The sequence below is a fragment of the Myzus persicae genome, unplaced genomic scaffold (assembly GCF_001856785.1).
Source record: "Myzus persicae strain clone G006 unplaced genomic scaffold, MPER_G0061.0, whole genome shotgun sequence".
Classification (NCBI taxonomy): Eukaryota; Metazoa; Arthropoda; class Insecta; order Hemiptera; family Aphididae; genus Myzus; species Myzus persicae.
Window position 1 is genome coordinate 432,214 of NW_019100902.1, and position 22,487 is coordinate 454,700.

At 28.3% G+C, this 22,487-nt stretch overlaps 3 protein-coding genes and 1 pseudogene across 3 annotated transcripts; 2 read left to right on the forward strand and 2 right to left on the reverse strand.

The window, feature by feature from the left end:
- Positions 1–4,325: 4,325 nt before the first annotated feature.
- Positions 4,326–6,882, reverse strand: LOC111026700 (GILT-like protein 1). The gene is made up of 5 exons (XM_022304830.1): positions 6,531–6,882; positions 6,305–6,439; positions 5,928–6,101; positions 4,599–4,757; positions 4,326–4,456 (listed from the first exon to the last, which is right to left on the reverse strand). Exons 1-5 carry the CDS (start codon positions 6,672–6,674, stop codon positions 4,364–4,366), a joined length of 705 nt encoding a protein of 234 aa, XP_022160522.1. The 5' UTR covers positions 6,675–6,882; the 3' UTR covers positions 4,326–4,363.
- A 2,467-nt stretch (positions 6,883–9,349) lies between these two features.
- On the forward strand, positions 9,350–12,971 carry LOC111026696. The gene is made up of 5 exons (XM_022304824.1): positions 9,350–9,387; positions 10,691–10,906; positions 10,965–11,067; positions 11,996–12,162; positions 12,713–12,971. The coding sequence occupies exons 1-5, from the start codon at positions 9,350–9,352 to the stop codon at positions 12,969–12,971; spliced, it is 783 nt and encodes a 260-aa protein (XP_022160516.1).
- A 1,384-nt stretch (positions 12,972–14,355) lies between these two features.
- Positions 14,356–15,954, forward strand: LOC111026698 (pickpocket protein 11-like). The gene is made up of 5 exons (XM_022304828.1): positions 14,356–14,621; positions 14,902–14,967; positions 15,044–15,188; positions 15,272–15,372; positions 15,455–15,954. Exons 1-5 carry the CDS (start codon positions 14,420–14,422, stop codon positions 15,607–15,609), a joined length of 669 nt encoding a protein of 222 aa, XP_022160520.1. The 5' UTR covers positions 14,356–14,419; the 3' UTR covers positions 15,610–15,954.
- Positions 15,955–16,504: 550 nt separating this feature from the next.
- LOC111026701 lies at positions 16,505–17,501 on the reverse strand (annotated as a pseudogene).
- Positions 17,502–22,487: the final 4,986 nt, after the last annotated feature.

Sequence of the window (22,487 nt, forward strand, 5' to 3'; positions counted from 1 at the left end):
TTAAATTTTATCTGTAGTTATGACTATCGGCTATTTTAACTTATATTTTCCCCGGTCCTTTTACGAAACGTCATTGTAATTTATAAACGATTTCTACTGTACATATATATATATATGATAATTAGTTAATTAAACAAATAGTTGTGTGCAAGTTTCCTCACCACCTTAGCAAATAAGTTGATAACATTGCAAATGCTGAATGTCGTTTATAAGCATGAGGTATCACACACGGCGCATTTTTTTTATTGTGGTGTCCCCGTTAAGGCCTAATCCACACTTGCAAATAAAGCGTCAAAAAATTCACAATTTCACCAAGGAGTAATTTACTGCTCATGATCAATTATAGTCTTTCCATTATTTTTTTTTTTTTATCTAAATGCCAATATATAATACCATTGATTATACATACTATAGGTACAAGTATTTGTAATCAATGTCAATAGGTACCTATTGATAACAGATTGTGTATGTGATTTTACATCATCGGATTGCACATTATGGATTTCAATGATTGCACAGTTTCAGCTTTTGCGATAATGGTGAATTTGTGGATTTAAATTTAAATTGATGTTAATTATGTTAAATTGATTACCTAATGGATAATACCAAAAGACCTTAATTATTTGAATTATTAAACGCACACAAGGTGGTAATTGGTTATTTAAAACAATGTAATTAATACTGTTGAATTTTTCAGCCAATATTCGCTATAATTTTGCTACTGGAGTTTCTTTTCACAGTAATTAAATAAACTATTTAATAAGTTACACATGTCAATATTGAAGAACTACCCACTTTTATAACATTAAATATTTGACTAATGAAAAATGGATTATTTAATGCTAACATGGATATTGCTAAACAATTGAACAGTAATTAAAAAATGTATCAACCAATTCAATAATTCTAATGGCTAATACCAAACTAAAAGTAATTAAATTGACACTTTATTTGCACTTAAGTAATCATAGGCGTTACTGTGTGCACTGTGCACCGGAGGTTTTGAAGGCTGCTTACGGTAAACCAAAAACTACCTGTTAACCATCAAGAAGATTTAATTAAATATTTAAAAATTAAGTTTGTGATGTATACCTATAATAAAAATAGAAACATATAGACTACTAGTCTACTTAAAGATACAGTGGTTTTGAAAAAATGCACGCTTTTTGACGCACCTATCAGTAACGCCAATGAGTTATATTTATTTTAACCATAGGTGGTCTTAGGATTTGTTTTTGAAAGGAATTTAGTCTCGTACAAATTTTAAACATAATATAATGAGCCCTTGGACCTTCCACCAGTTACCTGGTTTCATTAGTCATTACTGTATTATTATACAATACAATTTAGTATTCACATTATGTGGTTGACTAATAAATTATTCAATTAAATGAGTATAAGATGCCCTTTATTGTACCTATCCTTAATCCACCTATTATTATAACTAATTTTAACCATGTTAAGTATAGTTTTAAAGCGAGTAAAACAGGCCTAACGACAACTAGGTATAGCATATACGACCTGCAGCCACTTCTTATTAATGTTTGACCGAACATCACGTCCACATAGGTATAGTACTGTATTGGCTGTTTTAAGTTGAGAAGAAAAAAAATGAAATTTACTGACAACATTATAACTTTAAGCACTATACAAAATTTAAACTTAAAAAAATTAAAAAGTTATTAAAAACAATTCACTGTAAAAATATTATCACGATTGACTAATTCTATTCGATTGAACATTTTTACCAAGCGTTGGTATACAACCGTTGTCAACAAAACAATATATTCATCAGTTTATAATTATAATAATAATAATAATACTTATAGCCAGCACAGTATTAGTGTATTACACAAATGATTATTTAATTATTTTCTAGCCAAGTAGCTATTTTTATTTTTTATTATTATTATTTTTTTTAATAGCATTTTTGAATTTTGATATTTTATAATATCGATTTCATATACGCATAGACTATATTATACAGTATTGTTTAGAGAAAAATTAAATTCCACCAGCATTATATATTTTATCGTTATATATGTACCTATATACACATTATAATATTAATATATTATTTATTAGCTGCCCGACCTTCCTCCGGAAGAAATTATTTTTTTATAATTTAATTTAAAAACATAAGACTATTTTTTGGCTATACAAATAATACAACGATTATAAAATAAAAAAAATAAAAAGAACAAAAAAGAAACAGACATCGTTATCGGTGAATATATTATGAAAATAATTGGTAATTAGTTAGTTATTATTATTATTATTATAATGAGGGTTCAAACCCGGTTTCCTTCGTCTCCAAAATCAAGTTAGATTCTTATATATATAGATTATCATTCACACATTTTTCAAAACCCTCGAATTTTTTTCATCATTTTGTAGATACAAAAGGTATTCTGAATTTCATCTGCAGCTATTCAAAACAAATTACAAATTATTACAAATTCCGAGTGATTTATATCCTTGAAGTGTCAAAAAGATAATATTATTTTTCCTTGGATTTAAAACACACATTTTTAAACTTTAATTACTATTTACTTTTCTAAAAAAATTAGTTTTTAAATGAATCATCTAGCTGTTAAAGCACTACTCGTATATTGTACAATTATTATTATTGATTTCTGATTTATTTTTATCTTATTTGACACAAGATTAATAACAAAAACAATTATTTAATACTGAGTAGGTAGATGTACCTACTTATGTAATTTGCAACAATTCACATATTTACAAACTTCACACATAAACCATAACTCATAAGAACTTAAATAAGATTTATAATATTAGGTACCAAATACCAATGTGTCCGCTTTGACACTCTAGTCTCAATGTCTTTCTCTCTCAGCCCTCATGCCTCAGATTTCTCTGTTGTCTGTGTACCGAATGCAACTTTTAGTCAATTATATGAGTATTTATTGTTTTATGAATAACAGTGCCAAGCGCTAACGTGATCGGAAGTTATTCTTAATAATCCACCGCCGTTGTGAAGTGAGTTCAAGGTTACGTCTATGTTCATCGTAGGTACCCCACGGGATGTAAAATACTTGCCATACTTAATAGTTAATAGTATACTTATAATTTAAATGATATTTACTATATATGTATATAAACTTTGTGAATATTATTTTTTATGCATTTTAGGCTTTTGAATGATAATAAATAACAAAGTATTAATGATAAAATACGTATTTATTACATCTCACTGGATCCCTGTATATTGTTATACACTCAAAATCACAGTCACAAAAACATCGTTATTCTTTGAAATTTCACAAAATATTTCATTGAAACTGGGGCTTATTGATTTACAATGTATAAATTCAACAATTAACATGTTAGTTTTAATTCTTCTCTTTTATTTAACTATATTAATACTGATTTATAATTGTTTTAATTAGTTTGGTAGGCAATATGCATTCGAGTACTAACCAGTCATTTATTATTTAATTATCACTTATCTGTTTACTTTCCATTCCAACCGTCTACCCAACAGAATGTTAAACTAAACAAATATGTATAATCGTACCATTCTTATTAGTTGGGTATAAGTTAATTAGTGATCTATTATGATTATTCCGATTATAATTGCATACAGTTACAACTCATAACTCATAAGTATATTATTTAATAAATAATTTTGAATTTATAAACCCTTCTTAGATCATTCGAAAATAAAAGGAAGTGTAAAATATTAACTATTCTTTAATATATTGTTTTATATAGATTCTGAAAAATGTGGATCTATTCCGGAACTGAAACGTTAGAACGAAATTGTATATAATCTAAATAGGCACCTAAACATTTTTAAAAATATACTTATTCTTGAAGTTGTATTTAAAAAACCTTATGATTACTTCACTGTTTATGAATAATAAAAAAAATATAGAGATTTCAGTTAAAATGTTGATAATTAAACAATATTTTATGAGTAAATAATATTGTTATCGCGAAGAAACGTTATAGTAATATAAAAAGTTACGGAACTCAAAATGTATTTTCAAGATAAGGACAAGGTCATTTTAACATAATATAATATGATATAATATACATAGTTGTTATAATCTTATTTTATTGTAAATGCACATAAAATAATATTATAACATAAAAATTTTATTTTGAAATGATGATACACCAAATTATAATATACATTTCACAAAGTAGTAATACAATGTAAGTATCAACATTGATAATAAATACTAGTACTCACTATCAATGGTATTAAATTTAAACATTAACTATAAGTTAAAAAACAAAAAAGTTAATAATAACACTATTTTTAGCATCATATTAATACTTTTTTTTATACTGGACGGATATTAATTGTTTAAAGTTGTTTTTCTTCAATTAGTTAGCACAATCCAACAAGCTTAGGGTGTATATATTTGCATATAACGTTCCCCAAATTATTTTTTGCCTCGTCTTGTTCAATTTCGTTGTACACCTGAAATGGAAAACAGTTATAATACGGTTTACGGAGAAGGTTGCACGGTCGATGATCCATAATATTTTTTAATCGGTTGACTGTTGACGTGCGATTATTGTAATAGTACAGCGAAGCTCTTAAATATGTGTCATTCACTCACCCCGTTAATAACAATAGAAGGAATCCGAGCCGATCGTGGTAAAACAGTCCGTGTCCGATTGCTGAATTGAACCATTAATAAATCGCTGAATTCTCTGTTCATAAAACATTTCTTTATCTTGCCGTAATAGTCCTCGTACAAGCCCATATTTCTCGTACACTAGAATAAATACGAAATTAAAAAAAATTCACAATTTTAAATAATTGAGTCGTAAAAATGTTATTTGTGTTGTTGAAACTGATATTTTTCTTCTCTACAGCCTACGAATGACCTTTTCTGTTCCAACATATAATTTTATATAATAAAAATGCATCAGGTTATCTACCACGAAATATTAATTGAATTTAATGGTTTGAATACATATTAATTTCGTCTATACATGAAAATTGAAAATCTTTACTATATTTTACTATCTATCGATTTTCCAGTTATAGTCATGTCAAACTGTGAAGTGTCCGAGTGTGGAGTATGCTCAATAAACAATAATAATATTTTATTTTAACGTCATTGTATACCTAATAAGTCAACTGTTAAGTACGAATTGTAAATGAATAATTATTCCAAAAATCACAAGGTACTGCTAATCCAGGAAAAATATAAATTTCATCAAGCACGGTTTTTGCTGAACCCGATTCATCATTTTTCAGAGGCGTGATATAATATTGATCTTAAAAAGAAGAATTAAAATAATACCTACCTAAGTGTAATTTTAATTATTAGTCAAATATGTTTCGGATCAGATACATCTTTTACAACACCAAATTGTTGGTAGATTTCACTACAATTGATAATGTAAATTGTAAGACATGTTGCTTTTTATATGTAATTGTGTGCTTGTTGTGAAAACTTAATTTTTTTTATAATTGTTTATAGTGGCATAATATGCAACTTAAAAAGTTTCATATATTTGGAAATTTGCACGGGGTTCAATATTTTAATAGTTATAACTTATAAGTTATAATATTTAATAATAGATAAATATAATTCTAAGAAATATAATTATTTTTCAAATATTAATTCAATTCCAAAATTCTTGATTATTTTCTTGATATTTTAACTATAGATTATAATATTTTGGGTTGAGACATGTGAAATTTTGATTCGAAAATCATTTCACTGAGATCGTAACTGGTTTCTACGATTTTCACCAGATGAAGTTATAGGTTTATACCTATCTATACTAAATCTAATAACACATACATAGGTACATGTACAAAAACTACACTGACCAACAGTAAGTCATCGGAGCGTCATATTTTTTTATTTTAATGAATTTTTAACATAAATTACTATAAAAGAGTGCCATATTAAAAGTGTGAAAGTTCTTACTTGATATCCTGAATGCGTTTCAACTGTAGAACTCATGTAGCAGACCAAATAATTAGCCAATAATTGCATTTTGGATGGAAGTACATGAATGCTACACGCTTGCCATTTATTTTTCATACATTCCGTTAGTCCTTTTTGACACTTAAAAAACCATTTTCCTTCGAATATTTTTTTCTGTAACGTTTAGTATAATATAATATATTAAAATGAATACGTTTTGTAAAATACATTTGAGTAATATACATTATTTAGTGGCAAATATATAAAAACAAAACATAATAATTATAACACCAGTATAAAATATTGAGAAAAGTTCAGTGATAAATAATTTGTAAATTAAAATAATATCAAGTGTAAGTACTTATAAGTACACTCACGTCGGCATTTCCGAAAGGCACGAAATCAAAGTTAACATATTTTTGAAATTTCGCCAAGCTTGGTCCTATTTGATTTTTGAACAAATCTACAGAATCCGAGGACAAGCTATCGTAGTATATTGATATAGTTATTTTCTGAAAAAAAAAAATCGAGATAAAATATAGTTAATTTTGTTCGTCTTCCTATCGAATATATCAATATATAAGGATTTATTGTTTCACTTACGGGCACAGAATTTTGATTGTCGACGTGAGGCGCGTCATACAAAGGTTTCACCAAAACCTTTTTGGCGGTAGCTAAATCCATCGAACTAGTTTTAGTAACGATTACTAATAAAAAAAAGACGGAAAATGCAGTACTAGCAATCATTTCTAAGGATTAGCTTATTACGACCTAAGCGCACAACTACAGCCGTACTCGTTAAAATTATTAAATGATTGCAAGTCCGTTTTGGTCTCGCCTATATAACCGCACAACACAAGCTCCTCGTCCGTTTATCTACAGTAAGTATGTGTATGGGTATGGGTGCTCGAGACATTGTACTTTATATAATATATTAAAATTATACATATAATAATAGTAATAGATCATGTGTTTGTGTGTGTGTATAGAATGAAAACATTTTACTACCTACTCCCGTAAAATCGGATGTTGTTTTATCTCAAACGGTTATATCTCTATAGGTATTTAATTAATAAAAGCATTGTGAGTTATGATTACGCATCCGTTGTATAAAGGCCATATAAACCTACCTCCTCTGCACATACGTATACAATTAACATGATCTTGAAATTAATTGATTCTTTTTCTGCAGTCATCTGTTCGAGAGGAATCGGATTTAATTGACTGCAGAAATGCAACTAATACAAAGCATTTATATGCGTATTCATGAGAGTGCATATACTACATAATATAATATTGTTTGTTGTACTCCGTGGTTTAACAGGTTTACGTATATCAATATAAACAATTGCAACTCAAGATATTAGTTCGATTAGAGTTTTACCGAAGATTTATCACTGCAAATGCACGGGGAGAGGAAATTTATCCCATTTACATTATTTTAGACTCTGAGAGAGCGATGAATGCATTGGTTTTACAATGGTGTATGTTTTTTATTTATTTTTTATTTATTTTTTTTGTGACTGTTATCACTTTTTGGCACCGTAAAAGTGCTTCAATTTTCTTCAACAGCATCTTTTATGGTAGGAAAGTTAATCTTATTGGTACTTTGGGGGGGTCAAAAGTAAAAAATAATAATATTATAGACATGACAGATCGTCTTCTCAGAAGCGTTTTTCGTATACAATGATTTTATATAACTGAATTCAAATTTAACACCATCCATTACAGTGACCTACTATTGTAACCTAGCTATACTGTACAGCAGAACGGCATCCACTTACCCGCTTTTTTGCTATACATAGTTTTTATATAATTGGTCAAAACCAATTATAATACTGTAGAGAAATTATATTTTGTAGAGCCTCTCCATGCCCTAATACGCGTGGTAAAAATCTATGATACAATTATGGCAGACGTTTAGCAATGTTCTTAATCAGCCAAAAAAACCTGAAACTATATGATTATCGATGTTATCGCAGCTATTTTACAATTTATTTTAGATCTATTAAAAATGACTAACAATTAATCAGTGTATTTATGAAGGTGGTAAATACTTTTTTTTGTAAGAAAGGATTTTCAAAGATGTTGCGTATTAGTGGAGTAATTAACGATTATATTTGTATTGTGTGGCACGGCTGCCCTTGGTCTTCTAGATACCTGCAACTTATCATTTTTGTCCATCATGTAGATAAGCATTGTTCCAAGAAGTTATAGAGATATATTGTAAATATGAAAAAAACAAAAATACACACGGGCGAATCTAATTTAGTAATTCAGCTACTTAAATATAAACATTAAATAACATAATTTAGTAAATATTATTATTATATTACTTATATAGCGGGTGTCACTTTTGACTACCCATACATTTTTTGGGCAACAATGGGTATCGCGGTTTTACTAATCCCCCCCCCCCCAAAAAAAAAAAATACTTTATCAGAAAAATATTTGAGTTCAATACTATTTTATATTTTTGATGTTAGCGAACTCAGTTTATTACATTACATTGATTATTTAAAAAACAGTGAATCTGAAACTATTTATTCAATTAAATCGAATTTGTATAGGTACCTAGTTTACTTGTCGTAATATATTTTATATTTAATTATTTTGAATGGTTTCAAAGCCAAATGTTAATTACTAATTAGCAAATCTCGCTAAAATCAAGATGGAAAAAAATTGTAAGTGCTTGATTTTTAAACTTGGATAGAGTTCTAAGCAGACGTCTCCTACCACCCTCACAATGCAGTCCATTTATACTTCATAGTCTATCCGTCTATATAAAGGTACAAATATAACTACTATTTACAATCGTATACTTACATTAATGACACTTCACTATATATTTAATAATTGTGGCATGTGAGAAGTATTTCGTTGCTGCCTGCTGGTACTTCCAACGGAAAATAGTACCTAAGTAGGTACCTACTTGACATTCGAATACTTCCGTTGACCACTCAACATTCGAAGAAATTCTATGAATTAAATGAGCGTGACAATTATTTGAACTACTAAAGTTGTAATAATTATGTACCCATCTCGGTACAAATGCAAAGAAATGTAAATACGAGTTCGCTAACGATTTATTTTCCAATAATGATGTTGCTATAAAATAACCGAAATTATGTTTGTGACATTATTGATTCTAAGTAAGTAAATTGACGTGTAATAATTATTAACTTTCATTTTCAACACCGAATAATACGAAAGCAACACTGAAAAGCTCAGTTATAAGACTGTATTCTAGCTGTATAGGGTGTCAATATTTTTTGTAAAAAATGTTCAACACCCGTAGGGAAATCGTAATTCAAAGGCACCACCGTAAGTCTAATACGAAAAGTTCGAAAATTAAATCTTTATTGATACCTAATAGTAATTACTTACGCGAATTTTCGTCGATCACAAGCTTACATGGCATAATGTATTTGGGCGAACCCAGAAGACCTTTATTGGAAAGGTGAGTATAAAATATATCCAATGACCAAATCGATGTCGAAAAATTAAGGAGTATCGAAAAACAATTGAAAGATACCCCACTACCTTCACCTACCATTTGTCTAATATTATAAATACCATCTGTGCTTACTGTAGACTATAATAGTGCATGTGATGATAATAATAGTAATAATTACTATAGAAGCATAAAATGTCAGTTGGTTTTTAAAAATATTTAGAACAGAGATGATTAATATTGTTCGTATACCTAACAATAAACTTTGTACACTTAATATATATTTATCAAATTTAACAACATATAATTAATTTTACAGTCATCCATTTTTAAAGAATTTGAAGCTAACAATATTAGCCACCACTGAAACCTACATAGAATAGCTCAAGAACCTAAAATAATAGAAATATTATGTATGGATTGATATGAATTGAAAATTGAAAAATACTTGAATATAGTATAGAATAGAAGTATAGAATAGAATAGGAAGTTATTATGTCGAATCACAAATTCCTGTACTGTAGCTGTTGTGGATCAATGTTACATTGATCTTACAAGGAATTATTTAAAAAACGTAAAACATGATTTATGTTCATTACCATTTATAACTTTGGGTAAAAACAAAATATTATGAATATATATAATATATTATGAAACTTTTAAGTTTTAATTTTATTAGTAATATTTCTAATCCCAACTGTTTCAGGTTAATATAGCAAGTCGTAACATAATATAATATAACATATTGTGTCTTATTCGTTTATGATTTGTTTATCAGTCTTTGTATTTATAGATATATTTAAATGCAATCATGTGGTTTGCAATAATTATTTTCTTATCACTTTTTTTTAAAAAAGTCAATTCCAACTCGTGATAATATTGTTCAGTATTTTTTTTGTATTATATATATTTTATTATAATACGTTATGAGCTAACCTTATAAGTCAAGTTGCACCATTAAGTCATAACCACATTCAAACCGAGAAAATAATGATAACTGTTTTTATTGAAATATAGTGTGATAAATACCTAGATTTTATAAAATGCAATCAAGCTCTTGTCAAAAAAATAAAATATTTAAACAAATAAGTTGATATTGATATTAATATTGAGCCACCTAATCGTATCGGACTGGGATAAAATTTGTTTTTCAAAACAAATAGAAATTGAGTAAAAAGTAGCCTTTAATTTGCTTTTTATTCATTTATTTTTATAAAAATGGATGTATTTTTTATGAAATTTATAATTTATATCACTATATAAGGTATACAAGAGGTAAATATTTTAAAATGTCGTAAATTCTCTATAGGGTTTTTTGGTTTGGTGTTATGTCGTTGGTGATGTCCTTATGTGGCTTGCAAATTTATCAATTATACAGCAATTGGTTGAGTAGTAGAACGATATTGACGTTGGATAACAATAAGTATGGTATATGGGACCTACCGTTTCCTGCAATTACATTTTGTAGTGATATTCAGCTTCAACATATAGACAACAGGACACTCGGAGACGATGCTTTTAATAAGTAATAATAATTATAATAATCGCCGTTAATATTACAAGTGTAACATTTTTGATTTTAGAGAATCAGAAGATGTAATAAATTTGCTGTGTAATAAGTTTGAACTTTATAAAAACGTGACATTAAAAATGATTAAATCAAAAAATTGGGAGCACGTGATCAAGGTTATACAAATTTTAAATTAAATTTATTAAATTTTTATTATTTGCTCAGTTTTCTGTATAAATATATTATATAGAATATAGATCCTTTTTTTGTAAAGATGTAGTTATTTAAATATAGCATTTTGATGTTATCAGTATTTTTTCTTTGAAAACAAAAAAAAACTACTCTGTGATAAGTGCAAAATATGTTATATTGGTAATACTTGAGTTCTTTAAAATATTTTTGTAGCGAATTTTTAACTTTTTTTGGGGCGTTTTAAGGAATTTTTTATTTTTATTATAAGTACTCGTATTCTTTACAAGATTTTAACTTGTCTCTATTTATTTAAAAATACATAGGTACTATTATGATATCAGAATTTATAGAATTTATTGCAGTAAATCAAATTTTATAAAAATTTTTAGAAACTTCGATGACTTATCTATATATTTGCTTAAAAATGTATTTAAATTTATTCTACTTATAGTGGTACAATAATACAATGTTTAAAACTGTAAAAAAAATATGTATAAATACCTACTTCACAACTTACATTGCCCAATATACCTCGGACATTGTATACAATACCCGGTCACTGTATACAAAGCCTGGACATAGTATACATTGTCCGAATTTTCCACTTTGCCCGTAACATATATATTGTAACATCAATGCGTGACTTTAGTTATTAACTATATTACAGAAATCAAGCAAATAGATTAATTAACTAACTATTTTAAAGTAATTGTTCAGTTATTCATTATAACATTTTTAACACGTATAATATTATAGATTAAAATACATTTCTATACCTGTATTAGTGCAGCTGTGGGTAATTAAAATGTATTAAATTTCAAGATCCATAACTATTGCTAATACAGTGTAAAACCCGTTGTTTTTAAATGAGAAAAGCGGAATAATACTTACGCGTTTTATTTTATTTTCAAGTACCACAATACTGGCTGCAAAAATCTGATTCCTATGTTATTTTGGATTCAAGACGAAATCTACTCGCCTTGTGATTATATCCAACCGATTATAACGTCATACGGGCTGTGTTATTCAATAAATATGATTCCTCATCATCATTTAATGGACGATAACTATCTCCGATCGTAAGTATTAAAATCGCTTACGTCCTGTATCGTCATTGCACAACTATACTCTATTCGCCGGAAGAATACTGATAACTGAGGCACCAACAGTTATTTTAGGGCTTTAGGCGCAAGGGTAGTAAATATTTGATCATATAGTTCATAGTTTTGTACTACCATATAATGCATAGAGTAAAGAAAACTGCAGGTGGCTAATAATCAGTATACATGCACGCATTTGGACATTCTTTTCCGGAATGGACTATATTATATCAGGGACGGTCCCGGGGCCCTTCCCCCCGTCTTAGCCACCACCCAAAAGACATATAAATGCCTATATTATTGGATACTACCATTGATGATATTATATTATACTGTACTTATGATCAATGTGCATTGTATTTGTGTTACAACAAAATGTTGCCACGCCCACACCTGTGCTCTGGATTCGTGCCTAAACTATATATACCTAGAAATCTGGGTGGAATAGGTGATCGATCACATACAATTTCATTCCAATATTGTATATAATTAATAATTATTACATAATATTATTGCATGTCCGGTGTAGAACGTCTTTTTTGAACTTGACACAAGCCGATATCGTGGCGAAGAAAAACCAAACCACCTGGACCCCAGAAACTGGTTACAGCCTGAACGCTACCCCGTTTGACGTGCCGTGGAGAGTGACCGGCGACACCGTCGACAATGCGGTTCGGTTGATCTTTGATTTGAAGAACGAGAATTTAGGAGACCACTGTCCGAAAAGAGAATCTGGACTGACGGTATACCGACAATTATCGTTTAGTTTGTTTGATCATAGTCCATAGATTAAATATAGTATACTTAATCTATGGTTATTGGTTTGATTTAGAACTAATATTTACTATTTTTATATATTTCTACATGACACAATTAATACTATAATAACGACATACGAACTTCATAGGCGTGCGCACGATTTTGTGTCTTATCTGTATATTTTATAGATAGGACTAGTGAAAGGTGCAGCGTAAGGTAAAAAATATGTGTACTCTAATAGTCGTTCATCATTCAATAATTACATTATGTTAGAGTATCTAAAGACTAAAATGTCGTTCAGTAAGCCCTATACATCCCATAGGTAGGTATACCAAGAGTATTCAAACTAAGGTTAAGATGAATAATATCTACTGAGAATATAATTTTCCTTTGAACGAAAATATTTTTTTATTGTTAAATTTTTATCACTAATTTATTAATTACCTATTAATAATCACTGTACTTATATTAATAATATAATTAAAGTGTAAAGTTATCTAACAATGAGTGTTTCACATTAAGTTTCCAAATGATTCATTTAGCATTTGAGTAAAGGTTACTACTATACACAAAATGGTTGTGTACCTAATGGATAATTTATACGGTTATTATATGTTTGGATATTAATTGTATGACGAACCCATGGAAATACGTTCGCCAGTTTAAAACCCATACTTATTATAGATATAATATTGCATCGATAAATCATTTTATAATTTTTTATTTGATCAACCATCAATATTGAACATTCATATTTTAATTTTATTTAATACATAAGCATTTTAAATAAAATATATTAACCAACCCACTAAATCTAAAATAAATTTCAGGTATAACGAAAACAATTTGCATTATTTGTGCGCATGCGCCCATATGACTACCTGGCTTATAATAATGTACCTACACTTGCCTCGAATTTAATGGTCGAATAAATTCGAAACAAGTATACGTTGGGAGTACGTATTAAAATATTATAAAACGATAATCTGTAAAAAAAATTCCTTAGTCTTAAAACAAAATAGCATAATGCAGTGTAAGTTTTGTCACAGTGCTGCGATAGGTAAATCGTGGTTTTATATAGTGTATTTTCTAGTAGTTACTCTTTACACCACAATGTAAGCCTACATTCTACACAGGCACTCAGTAGGATTTAAAAAATTACTCACCACTTATTACGTGTGATTACATAAAAAAAAATTTTTTAGAAAATAATTGGAAAAATCAGCGGAAAGATGAAAAATGTAAATATAAAAGTAATGAGGTTATATGGGATTTATCATGGGGTTATCCTCTCATCACATTTTGACCACTGTCACTAATTCAGTTAACTAGTCTTTCGCTCTTCGGTTCCCACTTCTCATAGGTACTATGGACAAATGGACCATAATAATATGAAAATTACTTGCAGTTGATAGTGCATAGCCCAGCTGATGTTCCGGTCGGAATCCAACCTACAGCTTACGTTACCGGTAGTAGTATGCTGTCTGTCGCATTGTCGCTAAATATTATACGTACCTCATATAAAATCAAAAAATGGTCTCCAAAACTTCGAAATTGTTTTTATCAACACGAAAAAAAATTGAAGTTTTTTAAGATCTACACACTTCACAATTGCGAAATCGAGTGCAGAGCCAATAACACATTTAACGTATGCGGTTGCAATGCTTATTTCCAACCAAGTGAGTGTGCACTGTACATACATGGGTAATATAATTATATTATATACATAGTAGTTTCCGGACTAGTCATTACCTAGTAAAATTCTTTAATATTCAACTTTTAAGTTTAAACATATTATATTCTTTTCTTTTTTGATAGAAATCGGTAATAATTAAGTAATAACAATTTACTCATCTATATATATTAAAAATACCAACATATTTAATTAAAAACGACTATAGTATTTTATATTGTAATGCTTGTGAGCTGTGATATTACAAAGCTAACGTTATTTTACAGGAGATCCAGGAGTTCCGGTTTGTGGTACTGAAAGTTTAGAATGTATTAGAGAATCCTCGACTATTGGTGAATTTTCGATTTAATTTTATTACACCTTATAACAATATTACATTATAGGTTCATTATAATATGCGAATTTCAGGTTATTCGATTTTCAAAAAAACAGTAAACATGTCAAGTAACGTTGAAGGATGTGATTGTTTGCCATCATGTACAAGTATTCAGTACGAGTATGAAACTGTGGAATTTTTTAGAAACTGGACAACAAATTCTACAAAACCAAAACTGTAATATAAAATTAATTAGGTAACCATTGAAAAATTTAATGAAAACTAATTTTTGTTTCTGTTGTTGTTCTAATTTGACGTAGAGTTCTTACTGAAAAATCAGCTGTAGTATTGGTTTACTTCAAAAGAAAATCCGTAATCGATATACAAAAAACTCCTTTGATGCCGTTTAACGAACTATTAGGTAGGTACCAATAATCATTTTTAAACAAAATACTTTTTTTTTCTATTACGTTAATATTATTGTTTGTTAAAAAAAATTTCAGGTAATATAGGTGGATTGTTTGGATTATTTCTTGGTTGCAGCATAATCAGTTTCTTTGAAATCTTATATTTTTTTGTGATACGATTATATTTTGATCATCGGAATCGTAAAAAGGCCAAATCAAAAATAATGCCAAGTTTTATCATTGAATCATAAAAAAGATACTGGGATATCAGTATTAAATATACAATAGTAGATTTACACTATACACTATACACTATATTATTATAAAATAGTATGATTATTTTAGAAGTAGTCAACTAATTTTTTTTGCAAACACTTAAAATTATAGACAATCTTTATTCACCTCATTTGAAATTAAATTTTTACTGTTTTTCATCTAAATTATTTTTCAGTTTTTAATTTTTCAATGGAAATATACATTTTTAATTTCATATTCCGATTAAGAATATCGAACTAGTTGTTAGTTTGCTTAAGTATTTAAAGTTTAGATGGACGGGCTGTAGCGACGAAAATATTAAAATTGTATTTATATGCCTATCTATGTCACTTAAAATAGAATAAAAACTTTTAAAGTAAATAAAAATATGAAAGAAATATATAAGAACATAAAAATGATAATGATGAAAAATAGTAAATTATAAAAATTGCTTGAAAAGTACAAATATTATTTTTTAATGGCTTCTATAATAATTTAAAATATTTGTTTTCAAAAATGTTTAGTTTTCTAAATTTTGAGTGTCTAAATTTTAAAAAAATCATCCTGCATAGTGTATCTGTAAAATGATTATGCATAAATATCAGCATTACATTTTAATTATCTAACACTCGCACTGCACAATATCCATTATAACCAGACCTAATCCATATAGGTAACATGTTTTTTGTTTATTAATGCATTTAAAAATCATTTAATGTGTATAAATATGATATTAAAAAGTTAAAAAATATATTTTGTTGGTCATAATATCAATAATTATTTTCTGTTAATAACAATTATATAATTATTAAAATACTTAATCATAATTTTTTACAACGTATGTACTAGAGTCAAGTAAAACTATTGGTTGTTCTAAGTATCACTGTTATAGTTAAAAATTGTATTAAAAATTAATTAATTAATTAATTAACTGTGAGTCCGTGAATTTGTATGGAATTTTAGGTTTAGAACTTTGGATCGTATAGAAACGATACTTATTTGATTACAATAATTAGTGAGTAAATAATAATAAATAATGTTTCATTCGAAAAGTGTTGTAGAATATATATAATCTTGAAATGTTCAACAATTGTGTACAATTATGTAAATTAGCAAATGAATTTATACCAATACAATTTGTAGGGCACAGTATTGCGTCTGTAAAAAATCACAACAAACCTCTTTTATTTCCCCTAACCGCATGAGATTTGCAGCTGGTAACAAACCCTGGAGAAATAAACAATAAACAGTAAAAAATTTAAATAATTTTGTTGTCTATAAGAAAATCAAACTTTATATAGTATCACCTGAATATTTTTTCCAGTGACTATAATTTCCCCGGAATAAATAAAGTCTACTAAGAGCTGTAAGGTGGTAGAATCTATCTGTCTCAAGACAACAATATCTATATTATTTTGTGTAAAATGTGTGAACCTTGCATGGAGATATGGACTACCCGATGTCAAAACAACTTTGTGGCCGAATATAATTTTTCCATCATCTGTTTTTAGTTTTATATCACAATAAACCTCATATATAAAAACATAAATGTGTTACTAATATTTATCTAGCAGTTCAAATCACTTGCCACAGACTGCACTTACTTGCGTAAAGATTGAAATGCTTTAAATATCTCAGGGTTTGACGATTTTTTATACTCGTATTTCTCATCTCTAAAAACAAAAATGTGTTGCTTATATTTATATTTATATTAGTTTAAATCTCTTCCACGTACTCGCGTAAGGACAATTTTAATTTGAATTGGTCCTTAAAAGATGACCTTTTAAACTCATATTTTGCTTGTTCCCATACTCTGGATTGCGGTATTTGCTTTGAATTTTGCATTGTCAATTATTGTATATCAAGTCCAAAATTTGGAGGCCTTAATATAAAAACAGGGCATTAAATTGATTTTAAATATTGATAAACATCTTTAAACATGCTATTGAAATCAAAAAAAATAATCAAAATCAAAATTTTGAAGAATAATATTTAAAATGTATATTGAAATTTAATTCAAATTTAATTCAAATTTAAATTTCAACAATAACCAACAAGTCAACAATTTTATTTTTTCATCATTTCTTAGCCACGCTTAATAGGACATGCAAATTTCGCGGCACTAATAAAAGGTAGAAATCAAAATTAAAATGGTAAAAAATGTAAAATTAACCACTTTTTTTATATGTTTATGAAATTACTAAATTAGATATTTACACAATGTAAAATACAATCCAAATATTAATTTGGGCATATGTTAATTCAAAAAAGGTAGGCATAACTGCATAAGTGTGTACCGTTCTGTCGTATATTCGATGTCGTGAGGCCGTGTGGGTCACTGTAACGGATATCTTAAATTTTTAGTTCTTTGATCAATTAAATAATTACATACAAAAAATGATTCTGAGGTAAGGCAGTAAAAAGAGGGGCTAAAAAGCCTAAATCATTAAGTTTTTTCATGTTATTATTGCTATTAAGGCATATTATATTTTATTATTAGTAATTGGTAGGTTAAATTAATTGTTGCCCATAACATTGCATTTAAAAATTTTAAGAATGTATAAAAAAATGCATTTTAAGAATCAAAATAAAAAAATTACAAAAAAATTTGATAGAATTTAAATTATTGAAAAAAAATTGAAGGGGATTATGGGCGCCCGCGGGCAAATGAATTTTAAGAATTAAAAAAAAAAATGTATGAAAAAATGTGCATTAAAAATATATGTTATAGAATATAAAAAATATGATCAGAGTTCTATTGACTTTACCTTAGTACAATAAAATAATGTGTTGATGGAATGAAAGTTATTATGGACACAAAAAATTAAAGTGAAAGAGGTCTAAGCCCTAAGAGCTCTTTTACGTTAAAGCTATTTTTGACTTAAATAGTTTAATGTTTGAATTAAAATAATATCGTGTTTCAAACGGTAACTAGCATACATTTTGAAAAAGTATACAAATAATTTATAAGTATAATATTATTAATATTTTTGTTTTGGTCTTAGTAAATATGTTGGAAAAATAGATTAAGTGCAATTATTAAAGAAGTGAGAAGAAAACATATTGGGAATTCTAAGACAATATAATTTTAATACACTAAACCATATTTTAAGTCGAAACTAATGAATAAATAAATACTGAAAACCTCACAATAACTCCTCATGCCGTCAACTCTCATTATTTCTTAATTAACATTTTGTTATATTTTTCGATAAATTAGAATTTTTAAATCAGTTTTTATAATTTTTTGTGATAGACAAATCACTAATTAGTGTTCACTGTATTTAAGTTATTATTTATTATATAAGTACTGGTATAACGCTAGCCAACTTTAAGCCTGGCTTTAAAACTGTATATACAAATTATGATACTTAATTAGGTTCTAATTTATCTTGGTAATATTTAAATATTTTATTTTATCGTTATGCTTATACAATATCGAATACCTTGGTAGTTAGTAGAAAAAGATCATTGCAATATAATACACTCGACCAGGGATGATAATATACTACCACTAGCTTACTCTCATCACCATAGCTTCAACTATCCATAGCCCTTAGGCGTACTAACCTTTTTATGACTTATTTAACCCTCTGTCTTAACAGCATAGACGCGCGAGTTGGGCAGTGTGGGAGGTGATAGTTTAATCACCCCCGTTTGGCGCGCGACTAACAGAGGGTTAAGTGGGACCCTTAGAATAAAAAGATCCTTATTTGGTTTGTGTCCGCTTACCAAGTTGAACTTTTTTTTTATTTTATGATTCGTAATATGCATTTGCCTGCGAGCTCCCATGCTCCCTTTAACATTTTTTAAATTTATATCTTATTTAAGTTGATTTTTTGTTATTTACATTGTATAAACTTTGGAATATAGGAAGTGGTTTCAAAAAAATCATTGTTTATTGAACTAATTGTTTTAAGTATGATTTTCGGTCAATGAATTTGAATATGAAGTTGAACCTTTTTTGTTTAATTATTACAACTTCAAACAACTTGAAGCATATGATATATGCGAAAGGTGATAAAAACTTTTATATGTGCTTCAACTTGAAAGTATGATTGGATGTACGTTTAAGAAGTAACTAGTAAGTATTAATATTTTATAAGCATGTGTTGGCCCCGTGTTACAAGTACTCATCAATGTCAGCAGATCTCATTTAGCAATGGAAGTTTTAATATTAGAATGATTATTATTATTTGGAATCAACGAAGATGAATGATAACTGCTTAACTAAAATTTGATATGTTTCATACTTGTAAGACGCATTTGAACAATTGGAGATCACGCATTCAAGTGAAATGTCTTTCTTAAAGCAATATCTTTTTATTAATTATTTAAGTTTCATATGTTTTGTAAAAATTCTAGGAAGATGTTCGGATTTGAAGCAACTGAATAACGTATTGAAATAATTTTATTTTGAAATTCTTTGAGCATTATCTGGATGATAAACTTTCTCCCCGTCAACTACAATAACCGACTAAAATAATCGTAATTTTCAGCGATTCTATTAAATCTATTTGTTAAATTAATATAAACAATTTGGATTTTTTTTTTTGTCTAAAGCATCGGAAACTATGACAATTAGCATTTTTTGTAGGAGTCACGGTTGTGTTTCAGTAACACGTGTGTATGTGGAGCTAGGATTCGTCACTAAACACCCAGGTGGTCACCCATCCGGATGCTAGCCACGCCGGCCGATGATTGACACCCATTAGGGACTACAGCCAATCACCGTGCCACACCAAGCCCAAACTGCATTCTTTTTATTTTGTATTAATTGTATATCACATATAATTATGTATGCCAATTTGATTGGAAATAAACCGTGCACTATGGCTAACAGCATCTTTTGTAGGGGTCACGGTCAGGCTCGAGTAACACGTGTGTATGTGGAGCTAGGATTCGTCACTAAACACCCAGGTGGTCACCCATCCGGATGCTATTTATATCTATTTAATTGTATAAATATGTTATTATTCTGCGACCTGGATATGCCGTCGTCGTTTGTGCTATAAGCGTATTTTTTTGTGTTGCGCGCTCGGGAACAAAAAATATGCCACTACTTTACCCGGGTAGCAAATTGTCTGTAACAATAAATTTTAATTTTGAGAGTTTGAGACTAAAAAGTAAAATATGTAAGCCCCAAAAGAATAGGTAATCAAACTTACGCATACATCGACTCTTCGGGTAATATATAGCCGCAAGGCCATATCTTGAGTGCAGACGTCATATCGAGGAACTTCTTTCTTCATCTAAACCCGTACTGAAAAAATCGAGATTTTTTATAAAAATTACTTTAGTAGAATGAAATATGTGAGCAAATGTTTATTGTTGCCTTACACATTTCTCTTTTTTTCAATGAAATTATTAGAAATGTGAATGTGACGACGATCTGCTTTTGCCATAGATGATAGATATTATAATATAATATGTTGTTATAAGTTTTCGAGTTTTTGAATTCTTTGGATGACACGATACATTTTTTAATTCAGATTCCGAAACATAATATTATTCGGAGTGTTTAAATCTATACAATTCAGAACACGGAACTCTCCGTATAGGCCATTTGGATACACTACTGTCGCTAGTCCATTTTTTTGTCCGGCATCTCACAATATTGTTTTTAGTCTTGTGTAAATTTCATATAATATGTACGATTAATTTAGTGTTACACTAAAAACCAAAATCGATTTTTTCGAAAACTTGTTTTGCCTAAAAATTCCTGTTTTTCAAGTTGCTTTTGAAAACTATTGGGAATTTTAAATTTTGACCTCCCGAATGCAGTAACTAGATTCACTTTCTTACCAGAAAAGTTGCTGTTGAAGAAAATTGAAGCACTTTTACTGCAAGAAACTGCGACGACACACAAAAAAAAATTAATAAATAAATATAAAAACACACATCATTGTAAAATGAACTATAAAAATTAATTTAATTTGAAGTAAATTGTAATGCTTAATTTAAAAAATCTGAACTTTAAATATTTATGGTGGTCAAAGAAGACTTGTAACACACTAGGTAATTGTTCGTCGCCTCCCGACAACAGGTATGCAATAAATATTATCAATTAGGTACTTATAATTCGACAAAATCGAAAAAATATTTTCTACTACATACAATATACAGTATAATACTCACATTAACTTTTTTTTGTTAGTTCGTATTTATGAAATGGATTATTAAAAAAAAACTGTTTTCCGTTTTCACGGGGTCCTAATTATAACGAGTGGCCCAGCTATAGGCGGGTGCCTATATACTTAGCCTAATGAGTAATGGGTAATGCGGAAACTGCACCTAATCCTGTTTCAGCATAGTAGGTACATTGGCAGCCGCGATCCCGATATGACACATAAAATATATTATGTATATTAAGTATATTAAATTGTATACATATCCAAAATATATGAAAATAAAATGTTGCCATGTACCCATTATGATAGTTTTATATAATACTAGCTGACCCGGCAAACGTTGTTTTGCCATATAAATTATTTCTTGGTAATTTGTAGTGTAGAAAAAAATAACCAACTTATTGTAAGTGTATATAGGTAGATCAATTACCCGACGTTGCCCGGAAACAAATTCGTGACAAATGAAATAAAGCCATGTATTACCATTTACCTTCTTAAATACATAATTATCGATAAGACATAAGGTTAGGATACTAAACTTAAAAAAAACTAAGTTTTTTGAAAAGTAATTTTTATTATTTTGGAAAAATACTACATAACTACCGATTAACCAATATTTCTTTATAAACTATATTATTAGTTTTTTCATCAGGGGCATAAATGTATAAGTTTTTTTCTGAGCTTTAAAATAAATACCGCGAACCTCACCCACCCAGTCTACGTAACTGGTCATTATTTATTAT